Genomic DNA, 12293 nt, shown 5'->3' with positions numbered 1-12293 from the left:
GTAAACAAATAATGTGGATGGGAAGAAGGGAAAGAGAAAGGGAGGGATGGAGGGAAGGAGGGAGGCAGGCAGGCAAGTAAGCAGGCACTATTTGTTGGTGTTAGGTAAGGTAGTTTTTCTGAACACCCGTATCCCATCTTATTATGTTCTTTTTCCTCTAGGTGATAAAAGGCCTAACATATCTTAGAGAGAAGCACAAGATTATGCACAGAGGTAGGAAATGACTTGCTAGTTAAACAGTTTGTGTTTTTGTTTTTGTTTTTTTTTTTTTGTCGTCTTGAACTCTGGGCCTGGGCGCTGTCCCTCAGCTCTTCAGCTCAAGGTGAGCGCTCTACCACTTGAGCTACAGCGCCACTTCCGGTTTTCTGGTGGTTTATTGGAGATAGGAGTCTCACGGTCTTTCTTGCCCGGGCTGGCTTTGAACCACGATCCTCAGATCTCAGCCTCCTGAGTAGCTAGGATTACAGGCGTGAGCCACCAGCGCCCGGCTACAGTTTGTGTTTTGAGTTTCAGCTGAAATTGAAAATTATTTTGTTGTGTGTTTGGAGAGAAAAGACTTTTCTTGGTTGCTTGAACTCTGGGCCTTGTGCTCTGCAAGTCTTTTAGTCTGATGGCGGATGCAGCAAGTCTTACCCTCCTTTTGGTCTTGATTAAGTTATTTTTCTCTTCTGGTTGTGTGTTGTGGATTAGGCCCTGGGTTTCTTCATAACGAGCTCTAATTTGATTTTCATTCCAAAGAGAAGAAAATCAGTCTCTTTCCCAGAAGGATGGGCTTTTCTTTCCAGCTTGCCTAGAACTGATCCTCTTTGAAGGGTGTGGCTTTCCTTACTGTGGCTGTTCCCTGCAGGAGCTGCTCTGAGAGCCAGCTGCTACTCTGTAAGCCAGTTGTATCTCTGGACAGATGTCTTTGGCCCAGCCAAGAATGAGTGTTCCCTTAGGACTTCTACCTCTAAACAGTGTCTGTATAGGCTGATCTGCTCCAGCTGCTCAGCTGTTCAGACTTCTATCTGCAGATCTCCAAAAGCCCTAGAGGAATTAGCCACAGGCACAGCTTGAGCAAGATATTGAGGGGATGAGTCTGGAAATGTAGTTAAGGTTAGAGTGAGAGTCTCCCTGTCTGTTTTTTTTTTTTTTTTTTAAGGTAAAGAATCTTTTGCTATATTTTTCCATACCTGTAAGACGTTTTGGTATTACAAGGGGACTGGTTTTTTTTTTTTTTGTGATATTTTTATTTATTTATTTATTTTTTTATTGTAAAGCTACTATACAGAGGGTTACAGTTACATGAGTGAGGTTATGAGTACACTTCCTCTTGAACATTGTTACCCCCTCCATTGTTTTCCCCCTACCATCCCCTCCCTCCCTCCCTTCCCCGAGGTTCTTTTTCTTTTTTTTTTTTGATTGTGATTAAATGATTACATAATTTCAAAGTCACAAGTTCATTAAGCTTCTTTGCTACCAGTAAGTTCTACCTCTGATCTAATTGGCGTCTAATAAAATATGTACTATATTTCTTCTCTTTCTGTATTTGAGGAAAAGGAGGGCATTTTTCTAACCTCTGTTTCAAATTTTTGTTTTTTATTTTTGTTGGTCATGGGGCTTGATCTCAGCCTGGGCATTGTCCTTGAGCTCTTTTTTTGCTCAAGGTTTGTGCTCTAGCCCAAAGTGTGAGCCACAGTTCTACTTCCAGTTTTCTAGTGGTTAATTGGAGATAAGAGTCTTACTGGGACTTAAAAGTAGCTAGGATTGAGATCTGAGGATTGGGGTTCAAAGCCAGCCCAGGCAGGAGAGACCCATGAAACTCTTATCTCCAATAAACCTCCAGAAAACCAGAAGTGGCATTGTAGCTCCAGTGGCAGAGTACTAGCCTTGAGCTGAAGAGCCAAGGGACAGTGCTCAGGCCCAGAGTTTAAGCCCCAAGACAGACAAAAAAAAAAAAAAAAGCTGGATTATAAGCATGAGCCACCAGCACTGGGCTCTCAAATTTTTTTCTTTTTTCATTTTTTTTTTTCATTGGGGATTGAACTAAGGCCCTGAACACTGTCCCTGAGCTGCTTTTGCTCAAGGTTAGCATTCTACCACTTGAGCCACAGCACCACTTTTGTTATTTTCTGTTTATGTGGTACTGAAGAATTGAACCTGTAGCTTCATGCATTCTAGGCAAGCACTCTACACTGAGCCACATTCCCAGCCCTTGGTTAGTTTTTATTAACTTCCTTCAAGGAAGTGGAGCTGTGGCTTAAATGGTAGAGCAGCCTTGAGCAGAGGAAATCAAGCAAAACAAATAAGCAGACAGACAAACAAATAAAAGAAGCCAAGCAAGTTGAGTTCAACAAAAAGACCACAACTACTTCAAAATTTATTGGTTTAAAACCAAAGATAATTGGCTACTTTCTGGCATTTTTTTTGAGGTTGTAAGAATTTTCAATGGTAGAGTGCTTGCCTTGCATGCCTGAGGCCCTGGGTTTGATTCCTCAGCACCACATAAGCAGAAAAAGCCGGAAGTGGCGCTGTGGCTCAAGTGATAGAGTGCTAGCCTTGAACTGAAGAGCTGAGGGACAGTGCCCAGGCCCAGAGTTCAAGCCCCAAAACTGACAAAAAAAACAACGAAACTTTCTTCTCATGTGCTTGCCCATCATACAACAGGCCAACGTCTTGGCTTTTCCCCATGATGTTTTTAGGGCTTCCAGGAGTAAGCCAGAACACCCCAATACTCAAGCACCTTTAATGCCTCTGTGGTTAGTTTATTGGTATCTTATTGACTGAAGCACCTCACAAAGTCAAGCAAGATTCAAAAAGTAGCTCGAAGATGGTCACTGGTTGCGCATGCCTGTAATCCTAGCTATTTAGGAGGTTGAAATCTGTGGGTAATGGTTTAAAGCCAGCCAGGGCCAGAAAGTTCATGAGACTTTTACCTCCAGTCAACTACCAACAGAGCTAGAAATAGAGCTGTGGCTCAATTAATAGACTCTAGCCTTGAGCAGAAAAGCCTAGGGACAATGTCCACCAGTCTTTGAGTTCAAGCCTTTGGACAGGCATAAAAAGCAAAAACAAAAAAGAACATACCTTGAAGATTCCGTCTCAAGGGAAGAATTGTATAATATTGTGGCTAATTTTTCACTTTTTTTTTTTTTGTTGTTGTTGTTGGTCATGGGGCTTGAACTCTGGGTCTGGGCGCTGTCCCTCAGCTCTTCAGCTTAATGCTAGTGCTCTACCACTTGAGCCACAGCACCACTTCTGGTTTTCTGGTGGTTAATTGGAGATAAGAGTCTCACGGACTTTCTTTCTTGCCCGGGCTGGCTTTGGACCGTGATTCTCAGACCTCTGCCTCCTGAGTAGTTAGGATTACAGGTCTAAACCACTCAAGCCCGGCCTTCACTTTTTTTTTAAGTGATAAAAAAGTTCACATTTCTTTTATTTTTTTATTTAATTTTTTAATTTTTTAATTTTAAAGATACTATACAGAGGGTTACAGTTACATGAGTGAGGTAATGAGTACACTTCCTATTGATTGTTACCCCCTCCATTGTTTTCCCCCTACCATCCCTTCCCTCCCTACCTTCCCCGAGGTTCTTTTTTTTTTTTTGATTGTGATTAAGTGATTACATAAAATTTCCCGAATTTCACAGTATTGTGGAATAATGATGCTCATTTAAAGTCACAAGTTCATTCTAACTTTCCTGGAGCAAATTGTCTATCACAGTCTATAACATATAATGGCGTTCACATGTTATACACCATACATGTGATCAGCAGCATGGGGATATTTAGTAGTGGTTCGACCAGATGAGTGGGAGTTCTTTGTTTCTTAAGTCCTATTCATTTCTTTTATTTTTAACTAAGCTATTTACTGTGTAACTTTCGTTATTTAACTTCTCCAACATTCAGAAAATGGAACCTACTTAAAAGGTTGTAGAGCTTAAATAAAGATACTGCAAGGAGCACCTGGTGTTGTAGGACATGCCTGTAATCCCAGCTACACAGGAAGCTGTTGTTTGGAAGATTGCAATGTGAGGCTCTCCATGAGCAAAAACAGTAAGATTCTACCTAAATAATAACTAAAAGAAAAAAGGGATGGAGATACAGCTCAAGTTGAAGCATACCAGCTTAGCAGGTAGAAGGCCCTGAGTTTAAGCCCCAGTCTCAGTACTGTTTAAAAAAAGCTTGGTGGCGGGACCAGTCGCCATTGGCTCACACCTGTAATTCTAGCTCCTCAGGAGGCTGAGATCTAAGGATTGTGATTTGAAGCCAGCCCGATCAGGATAATGAGTGAGACTCTCATCCCCAATTAATCACCAAGAAGCCAGAAGTGAAGCCATGCCTCAAGTAGTAGAGTGCTAGCCTTGAGCAAAAATTCTCAGGGACAGCCCCCAAAACCAAAAGTTACTCCTTAGAAGGGTGTTCAGAGAATCCCATGTGAAGCTGGACCTGCAGATCGGTGGAACAGCAGTCATGGCTTTTCTAGTCAGGAGGCTGGGTCCAGAGAGCAGCTGCCCTAACCCCAGCTGTCCCAGTGGATGCTGCTGGGTCCACTAGTTCTGTTTGGCTTATCAGGGATGGGCTGTGAGCTCAATTACTCCTTCACCCCAGGAGTCCCGGCTCAGCTGTATAGACCCCCACACTAGTCATACGGGTATCAAGAGGCCCCCTCCTCTCCTGCTCAGTGTTGTAGAGAGGTTGGCATTTTGTTGTCAGGTTAAGCATGCAGAGGTGACACTTAGGGTTTTAAAATGTTAACTTGAGAGCCAGGGACAGTGGTACATACTGGTAACTGTAGTTACCTGGGAAGTGAGATCTGCAGGATTGGGGCTCGAGGCCAGCCTGGGTTAAAAAGTTCATGACAGGGGCTGGGAAGGTGGCTCAGTGGTAGAGTGCTTGCCTTGCATGCCTGAGGCCCTGGGTTCGATTCCTCAGCACCACATAAGCAAAAAGAAAAAAGCTGGAAGTGGTGCTGTGGCTCAAGTGGTACAGCGCTAGCCTTGAGCTGAAGAGCTGAGGGACAGCGCCCAGGCCCAGAGTTCAGGCCCCACGACTGGACCCCCCCCCCCCCCCCCAAAAGAAAAAAAGTTCATGACACCCTTTCTAAGCCTATAGCTGAATGGGTGTGGTGCGACCTATCATTTCAGCTAGGCTGAGATTGGGAAGATTACAGCTTCAAGGCAGCCTCGGCAAGAAATGGTCACAAGACCCATCCACAGAAAAGGCTAAGGATCGTGATTCTTGCCCTCACTTCACCTATGCAGGAAGCTTACAAAGGGGCCTGTGGTCTAGGCCAGCTCAGGCAAAAAGTTGAGATCCTATCTCAAATGTAAGCCGAGCAAAAACGACTGGAGGCATGTCTGAAGCAGTAGAGAGCATCTGCCTAATAAACAGAAGCCTTGAGTCAAACATCCCTCAATACTGTCAAAACATTAATTATTGTGTTGAAAATGATTTCTGTGCTAAGTAAAAATGTACACAAAGAACTCATAGCACAAGTAGGTCTGGGGGCTGTTCTTTTTTTTTTTTTTTTGGTCATGGGGTCTGAACTCTGGGCCTTAGTGTTGTCCCTTAGCTCTTCAGCTCAAGGCTAGCACTCTACCACCTGAGCCAAAGCACCACTTCTGGCCTTTTCTGCTTATGTGGTGCTGAGGAATCGAACCCAGGGCCTCATGCATGCAAAGCAAGCATTCTACCACTGAGCCACCTTCCCAGCCCCAGTTTTTTTTTTTTTGGTCATTCATGGGCCTGAACTCTGGGCCTGGGCGCTGTCCCTCAGCTCTTCAGCTCAAAGCTAGCACTCTACCACTGCAGTTTGAGGCCAGCCCACAAAGAAAAGTCCAGGAGACCTCATCATTTGACTTAAACTTTTCTCTTTAGGAATATGGTCAGTAATGCACTTACACATTATTATCATCTTTTTTTTTTTTTTTTTTGGTTGTGGGGCTTGAACTCTGGGCCTGGGTGCTGTCCCTCAGCTCTTCAGCTCAAGGCCAGCGCTCTACCACTTGAGCCACAGTGCCACTTCCAGTTTTCTGGTGGTTTACTGATGATAAGAGTCTCATGGCCTTTTCTGCCCAGGCTGGCTTTGAACTGCGATCCTCAGATCTCAGCCTCCTGAATAGCTAGGATTACAGGTATAAGCCACCAATGCCTGGATTTTTTTTTTTTTTAACCAGTCCTGGGGCTTGATCTCAGGGCCTGGGTGCTGTCCCTGACCTTCTTTTGCTCAAGGCTAGCGCTCTACCATTTGAGCTACAGTACCACTTCTGTCCTTTTCTGTTTATGTGGTACTGAGGTATGGAACCCAGAGCTTCATGCATGCTAAGCAAACACTCTACCACTGAGCCACCTTCCCAGCCCACATTATTATTTTTCTTAGTGAGAGAAAATGAAATAATGGTGTTTGCAGGGCGAGACTCAATGTTTTAGGTATTATCTGGGTCTGGGTTTTTTTTTTTTTTTGTTGGTCGTGGGGCTTGAACTCTGGGCTTGGGCGCTGTCCCTCAGCTCTTCAGCTCAAGGCGAGCGCTCTACCACTTGAGCTACAGCGCCACTTCCGGTTTTCTGGTGGTTTATTGGAGATAGGAGTCTCACGGTCTCTCCTGCCCGGGCTGGCTTTGAACCGAGATCCTCAGATCTCAGCCTCCTGAGTAGCTAGGATTACAGGCGTGAGCCACCAGCACCCGGCTTGGGTCTGGTTTTTGCAGCTAAGAGTGATTACTTTTCTTTGGTTGATTGAGCAGACCCTGGGTCTTAGTGAGCTGGGTGTATGTGTGTGTTCATACCCAGTGGGAACCCGGGGCTTAGAAGCTTCTTACCTCATGCCTGAGAGTAACTCCTTTCTGCCAGAGATCTGGACAGAGTTAGTATAGCCAGTGTTCCATTGCCAAAGCTCTGGCCAGCTTCTTTGCATGCATCCAAACTGGACCAGGCTCCTGCAATGTGTTTGGTATTCTGTAGAACATGGTAGTCTAGTTCCCCTGGATGTCCCAAGGGAGAAGCCTGATGGGTATGGCTTGTGGGCTGCTGGCCAGGGGATGGGCATGAGGTCTGTGATCCTTCTGGTGGAGTCTAAGTATCCCCTGACATGTCTGGGTGACATTCTGGTGGATAGTCACAGGCACATCTATATATATTCTCCATGTTACTCATCCCTTCCTCACAGTCATGTGAGACTCATCCAAGACATGTAATTCCTATCTGTGAACATTTTTTTTTGGGGGGGGGTCCGGTCATGGGGCCTGAACTCTGGGTCTGGGCGCTGTCCCTCAGCTCTTCAGCTCAAGGCTAGCGCTCTACCACTTGAGCCACAGTGCCACTTCCGGCTTTTTTTTCTGCTTATGTGGTGCTGAGGAATCGAACCCAGGGCTTCATGTATGCAAGGCAAGCACTCTACCGCTGAGCCACCTTCCCAGGCCTCTGTGAACAATTTGTAGAATACCTGTCACGTGCCATGTACTGGATGAACCACTACAGAGGCTGCAAAGATGGCTCACAGATGATTTGTGTCTTCCAGGAAAGAGGAGGGACTTCTCTGTAAATGATGCTAGTCAATGACAGTCAATGTCATTTTTATGCATGAGTCATTGCTTGACCTTTTTTTGGGGTGTGGGGGTATGGTCAGTTATGGGGATTGAACTCGGCCTGGGCACTGTCCCTGAGCTCTTTTGTTGAGCCAAGTGCTCTACCACTTTGAGCCACAACTCTACTTCCAGCTCTCTGGTAGTTAATTGGAAATAAGAATCTCACGGGGATTTTTCAGCTGGGGCTGGCTGGCTTTAACTGTGATCCTCAGATCTCAGCCTCCTGAGTAGCTAGGATTACAGGTGTGAGTGATCAGCTACCTGCCTTTGTCTGGCCAATTTTTTTTTTACTTTATTTTTTTATTTTTTTAAACTTTTTTATTTTTAATTAAAGCAATAAGAAGACCAATAGAAATAATAAGCAGAAATTACCTGTAACTTGTTAAGAATTTACCAAAAAGTACTTGCCAGAGTTATTTTAACCATTGTCAGCTCTGTATCCAAGGTGGCTTACATAAAAACTTGACTAACTGGCCAATTTTTAGGGAGAAGCTGATGTGATAGAATTTTTTGGTTGTGTCAGTACTCACAATTACTTAATCAGAAAAAATATGTTGGCTTGAGTCACCAGAAAGTTATAGGAAGTCTGTGAAGGCAGGATGAAGAATGGGTAAATACAATAAGCTTTGGACTCTGGTGTCTGTCTCTGTCTCTCTTTTGTGCCAGTTCTGGGCTTTGAACTCAGGGCTGTCCCTTAGTTTTTTTTTTTTGTTTGTTTTGTTTTGTTTTTGTCAGTTGTGGGTCTTGAACTCTGGGCCTGGGCCCTGTCCTTCAGCTCTTCAGATCAAGGCTAGTGTTCTACCACCTGAGCCATAGTGCCACTTCGGTTTTCTGGTGGTATATTGGAGATAAGAGTCTCACGGCTTTTCCTGCCTGGGCTGGCTTTGAACCATGATCCTTAGATCTCAGCTTCCTGAGTAGTTAAGATTACAGGCGTGAGCCACTGGTACCCGGCTTCCCTTAGGTTTTTCACTCAAAGTTGGTCCTCTACCACTTGAGCCTCAGCTCCACTTTCAGCTTTTTGGTAGTTAATTGGAAGTAAGAGTCTCATGGACTTTACTGCCCTGCTTGGCTTAAAACTGAGATTCTCAGATCTCAGTCTCCTCAGTAGTTAGGATTATAAGTGTGAGTCACCAGCACCTGCCTTGTGTTTTCTCTTTTTGTGCATTTTTCCTTTTTCCTCCAAACAGATTATTTTCAGTGAAGACAGCATAGACCTCACTAACACAGACACATTTAGTCCTCATCTAGCCTAGAGAAAACCCCATCTCTTCTTGTCTAGTTACTGGCTCTGCTGCCTGCCTGTCTACATAGGGCCAATCTTTTGCACTCAGGGGACTAGAATAGTCTGATAAACCATTCTGGGTTATATGCTCATCTCTGGTGGGATGGATAGAGTGTTTCACTGACACCCTCAAAAACAATTTGATGTTTTCAGGAGGAGCATATCCCAAATGAAAAAGAGGGAGGTTGTGCCTAGTACTGGTTGCTTATGCCTATAATCCTAGCTATTCAGGAGGCTGAGATCTGAGGATTGCCATATGAAAGCAGATCAGACAAGAACGTCTGTGAGACTCTTATCTCCAAGTAACCAGTAAAAAGCTGGAAGTGGAGCTGTGGCTCAAGTGGTAGTGTGCCAACCTTGAGCAGGGAAGCTTAGGGACAGCACTCAGGCCCTGAATTCAGGCCCCAGTGCTGGCACCAAAAAGAGGAGGGAGTTTACTAGAATGTGGGGAGAAGAAATGGATTCTGAATGTAAGCAGAAAAAGGAAGGAGCCAGGGATTTAGCTCAGTGATAGATTACATGTTTAGCTTGTAGCGGGAGACCTTGGGTTCAATCCCCAGTCCCCAAAGAGAACAAAAGTGAAAGATTTTCCATGACACTATTACATATTGGGTCAAGAAGATTAAAAAAAAAAAAAACCCTGCTAACACAGAACAAAAACAACCAGGTCATTTCAGCAGGGATGGGAAAACTGGCCCACATACTGCATCTCTCTTACTATTTAATGGATGTGGTATACAAACTAAGAATGGTTTTCAAATGGTTGTGCTCTGGGACAGTTATGTGAAATTCAGATGTTAATGTCTGTGAATGGAGGTTTGTTGGAACACAGCCAAGCTTATTCACTGAAGCTGCCCCATGGGCAAATTGGAAGCATTGCTTGTGAGAAAAAATGACTCAAAGACCAAAATATTTGCTCTCTAGGCCTTTACAGGAAGGAAAATTCCCTGGGAGAACATTAGAATTTAAGCAAATGTCTCATTGTTTCATTTGTTAGTTTTAAGTTCTTCAGGAGGGACAGCTTTACCCCTGGAATGGATGATCTAAGCAGGAGAGAGGATTGTTTTCACTCACTGTGGAGCTCTGAAAAGAATTAATGTCATACAAAAATTTCTGTGTATGGGCTGGGAATGTGGCTTAGTGGTAGAGCGCTTGCCTACCATGTGTGAAGCCCTGAGTTTGAGTCCTCAGTACCACATAAACAGAAAAAGCTGGAAGTGGTGCTGCTGCTCAAGTGTAGAGTGCTAGCCTTGAGCAAAAAGAAGTTCAGGGACAGTGCCTAGGTGACTGTGTTCAAGCCCCAGGACTAGACCAAAAAAAACCCCAAAAACAATTCTATGTAATCCTTGCATTTCCCATGGCAGGTTCATAGGTTCAGTTCAAGCAAAGTTGAACACGTTGTTCAGTTCCAAGAGCTGTGGGGGAGGGGGAGGAGAAGGAAGGAAGCAGCTCTGCTGCATGCCAGTTAAAGCAGTGATTCATGCTGCCAGACTGCCACTTAGCCGTTTCTAATTATCAAGCTCTTCCTTTGATTAGGATCCTGAAGAAGCAAGGCATGGTTTAAATTGATCATACAGTTCATACAGCTTAGCCTTGAAAATAACTTCTGCCTAGGAGTTGCTGGCTGATAGGGATCAATACATGCTAAGAACAGTTTTAAATGATGTCTTAACTGGATTGTCTTTTCCTTCTGTTAGATGAGACAGAGTGTAGCCCACTTGGGGTGTGTGTGTATGTGTGTGTGTGTTACTGGGGTTAGAATACAGATCTTATGCCTGCTAGGTAAATGTTCTAATGTTCTATCACTGAGCTGTTACTCTAGGCCCACACCTCCTTTTGCTTTTTGTCCTAGCATGCATGTGCCTGGACCACAGTTAGCCTATTTTAGGCTTCCTGCCATAGCTGAAGTGACAGAGACACTGTGCCTAGCTATCGATTGAGCTGGAGACTTGAAAACTTTTCTGCCTGCTTAGCCTGGAACTGTGATTCTCTTGATCTCAGCCTCCTCTCTAGCTAGGATTGTAGGCATGAGCCGTTTTGTTCAGCTGTTGGTTGAGAAGGGTTCTCTGATGTATGTCTGAGCTGATGTGGAACCATGATGCTTCTCATCTCAGCCTCCCAAGTAGTTAGGATAACAGAGTAAGTCTTTTTCTTTTTTGGTTTTTGTCGGTTGTGGGGCTTGAACTGGGGGCTTGGGCACTGTCCCTGAGCTCTTCAGCTCAAGGCAAGCATTTTACCACTTGAGTCACAACGTCACTTCCAGTTTTCTAGTGGTTTATTATTATTGGAGATTAGAGTCTCATGCCCGGGCTGGCTTTGAACTTGATTACAGGCGTGAGCCATCGACGCCCAGCTAACAGTAAGTCTTGAGTGCCCAGCTTCAGCCTAGGCTTTTTTGTTGTTGTTGTGGGGTTTGAAAGTACAGCCTATGTACTTTCCCTGAGCTCTTTTGCTCAGTACTAGTGCTCTAACTCTTTGAGCCAGAGCCCCACTTCTGGTTTTCTGGTGGTTAGAGATAAGAGGCTCAAGGACTTTCCTCCCTGGACTAGCTTTGAACTGTGATTTTTAGCTCTCAGTTTCCTGAGTACTTAGGATTACAGGTGTGAGCCACCAGTGCCCACAAAGCCTAGGCTTTTTTTTTTTTTTTTTTTGGTCAGTTGTGGGGCTTGAACTCTGGGCCAGGGCACTGTCCCTGATATCTTCAGGGCAAGGCTCTACCACTTGAGCTGCAGCGCCACTTCTGGCTTTTTCTGCCACTTCTGGTTTTCTGGAGATTAATTGGAGATAAGTCTCCTGGACTTTCCTGCCCTGGCTGGCTTTGAACCGAGATCCCCAGCTCTCAGCCTCCTGAGTAGCTAGGATTACAGGCTTGAGTCACTGACATCTGGCATAACCTAGGCTTTTGACAGAACTCAGACTCAAAGCCTGGAGGATAGATGTTTCAACATCTTGTACATTGGGCCCATCTTGATTGGAATGTACTCCAGAAGAAGAGGTCCTGACTGCCTGGGGTAGAGTTAGGTAAAAGTGGGCTTTCTGGTCAGAGTGCAATTTCAGGCTTCTGTGGACTTGTTAGGAGAGATTTCGATTCCTGATTCCAGTGAGTGCCAAGATGCTTCAAAGAACATCCAGTTTCCCAGAAACAGCTTCTAGAGAAAGGGGGCAGTTTTTCAACTGCTGAGTTTATGTCACTTCATTTAGATGTGTCAGTGATAGGCTTTGTTCACATTTGTGTTTTGTCTTCAGATCTTTTTTTTTTTTTGTCAGTCATGGGGCTTGAACTCTGGGCCTGGGCGCTGTCCCTCAGCTCTCCAGCTCAAGGCGAGCGCTCTACCACTTGAGCTACAGCGCCACTTCCGGTTTTCTGGTGGTTTATTGGAGATAGGAGTCTCACGGTCTTTCCTGCCTGGGTTGGCTTTGAACCGCGATCCTCAGATCTCAGC

At 44.8% G+C, this 12293-nt stretch overlaps 1 protein-coding gene across 2 annotated transcripts in view; it reads left to right on the top strand.

Moving 5' to 3' along the window:
• Positions 1 to 12293, top strand: part of Map2k1 (mitogen-activated protein kinase kinase 1) — an 84497-nt gene that overhangs the window by 50318 nt on the left and 21886 nt on the right. For both annotated transcript variants that reach the window (XM_042687542.1, XM_042687544.1), the window contains exon 5: positions 162 to 213. In XM_042687542.1, the coding sequence (XP_042543476.1) occupies positions 162 to 213 (52 nt within the window). The remainder of the gene's footprint in view (positions 1 to 161; positions 214 to 12293) is intronic.

This window comes from Dipodomys spectabilis, unplaced genomic scaffold, assembly GCF_019054845.1.
Source record: "Dipodomys spectabilis isolate Male_0828 unplaced genomic scaffold, ASM1905484v1 ptg000108l, whole genome shotgun sequence".
Classification (NCBI taxonomy): Eukaryota; Metazoa; Chordata; class Mammalia; order Rodentia; family Heteromyidae; genus Dipodomys; species Dipodomys spectabilis.
The sequence above is the reverse complement of the archived record's forward strand: the minus strand, read 5'-3'. Positions and strand labels throughout refer to the sequence as shown.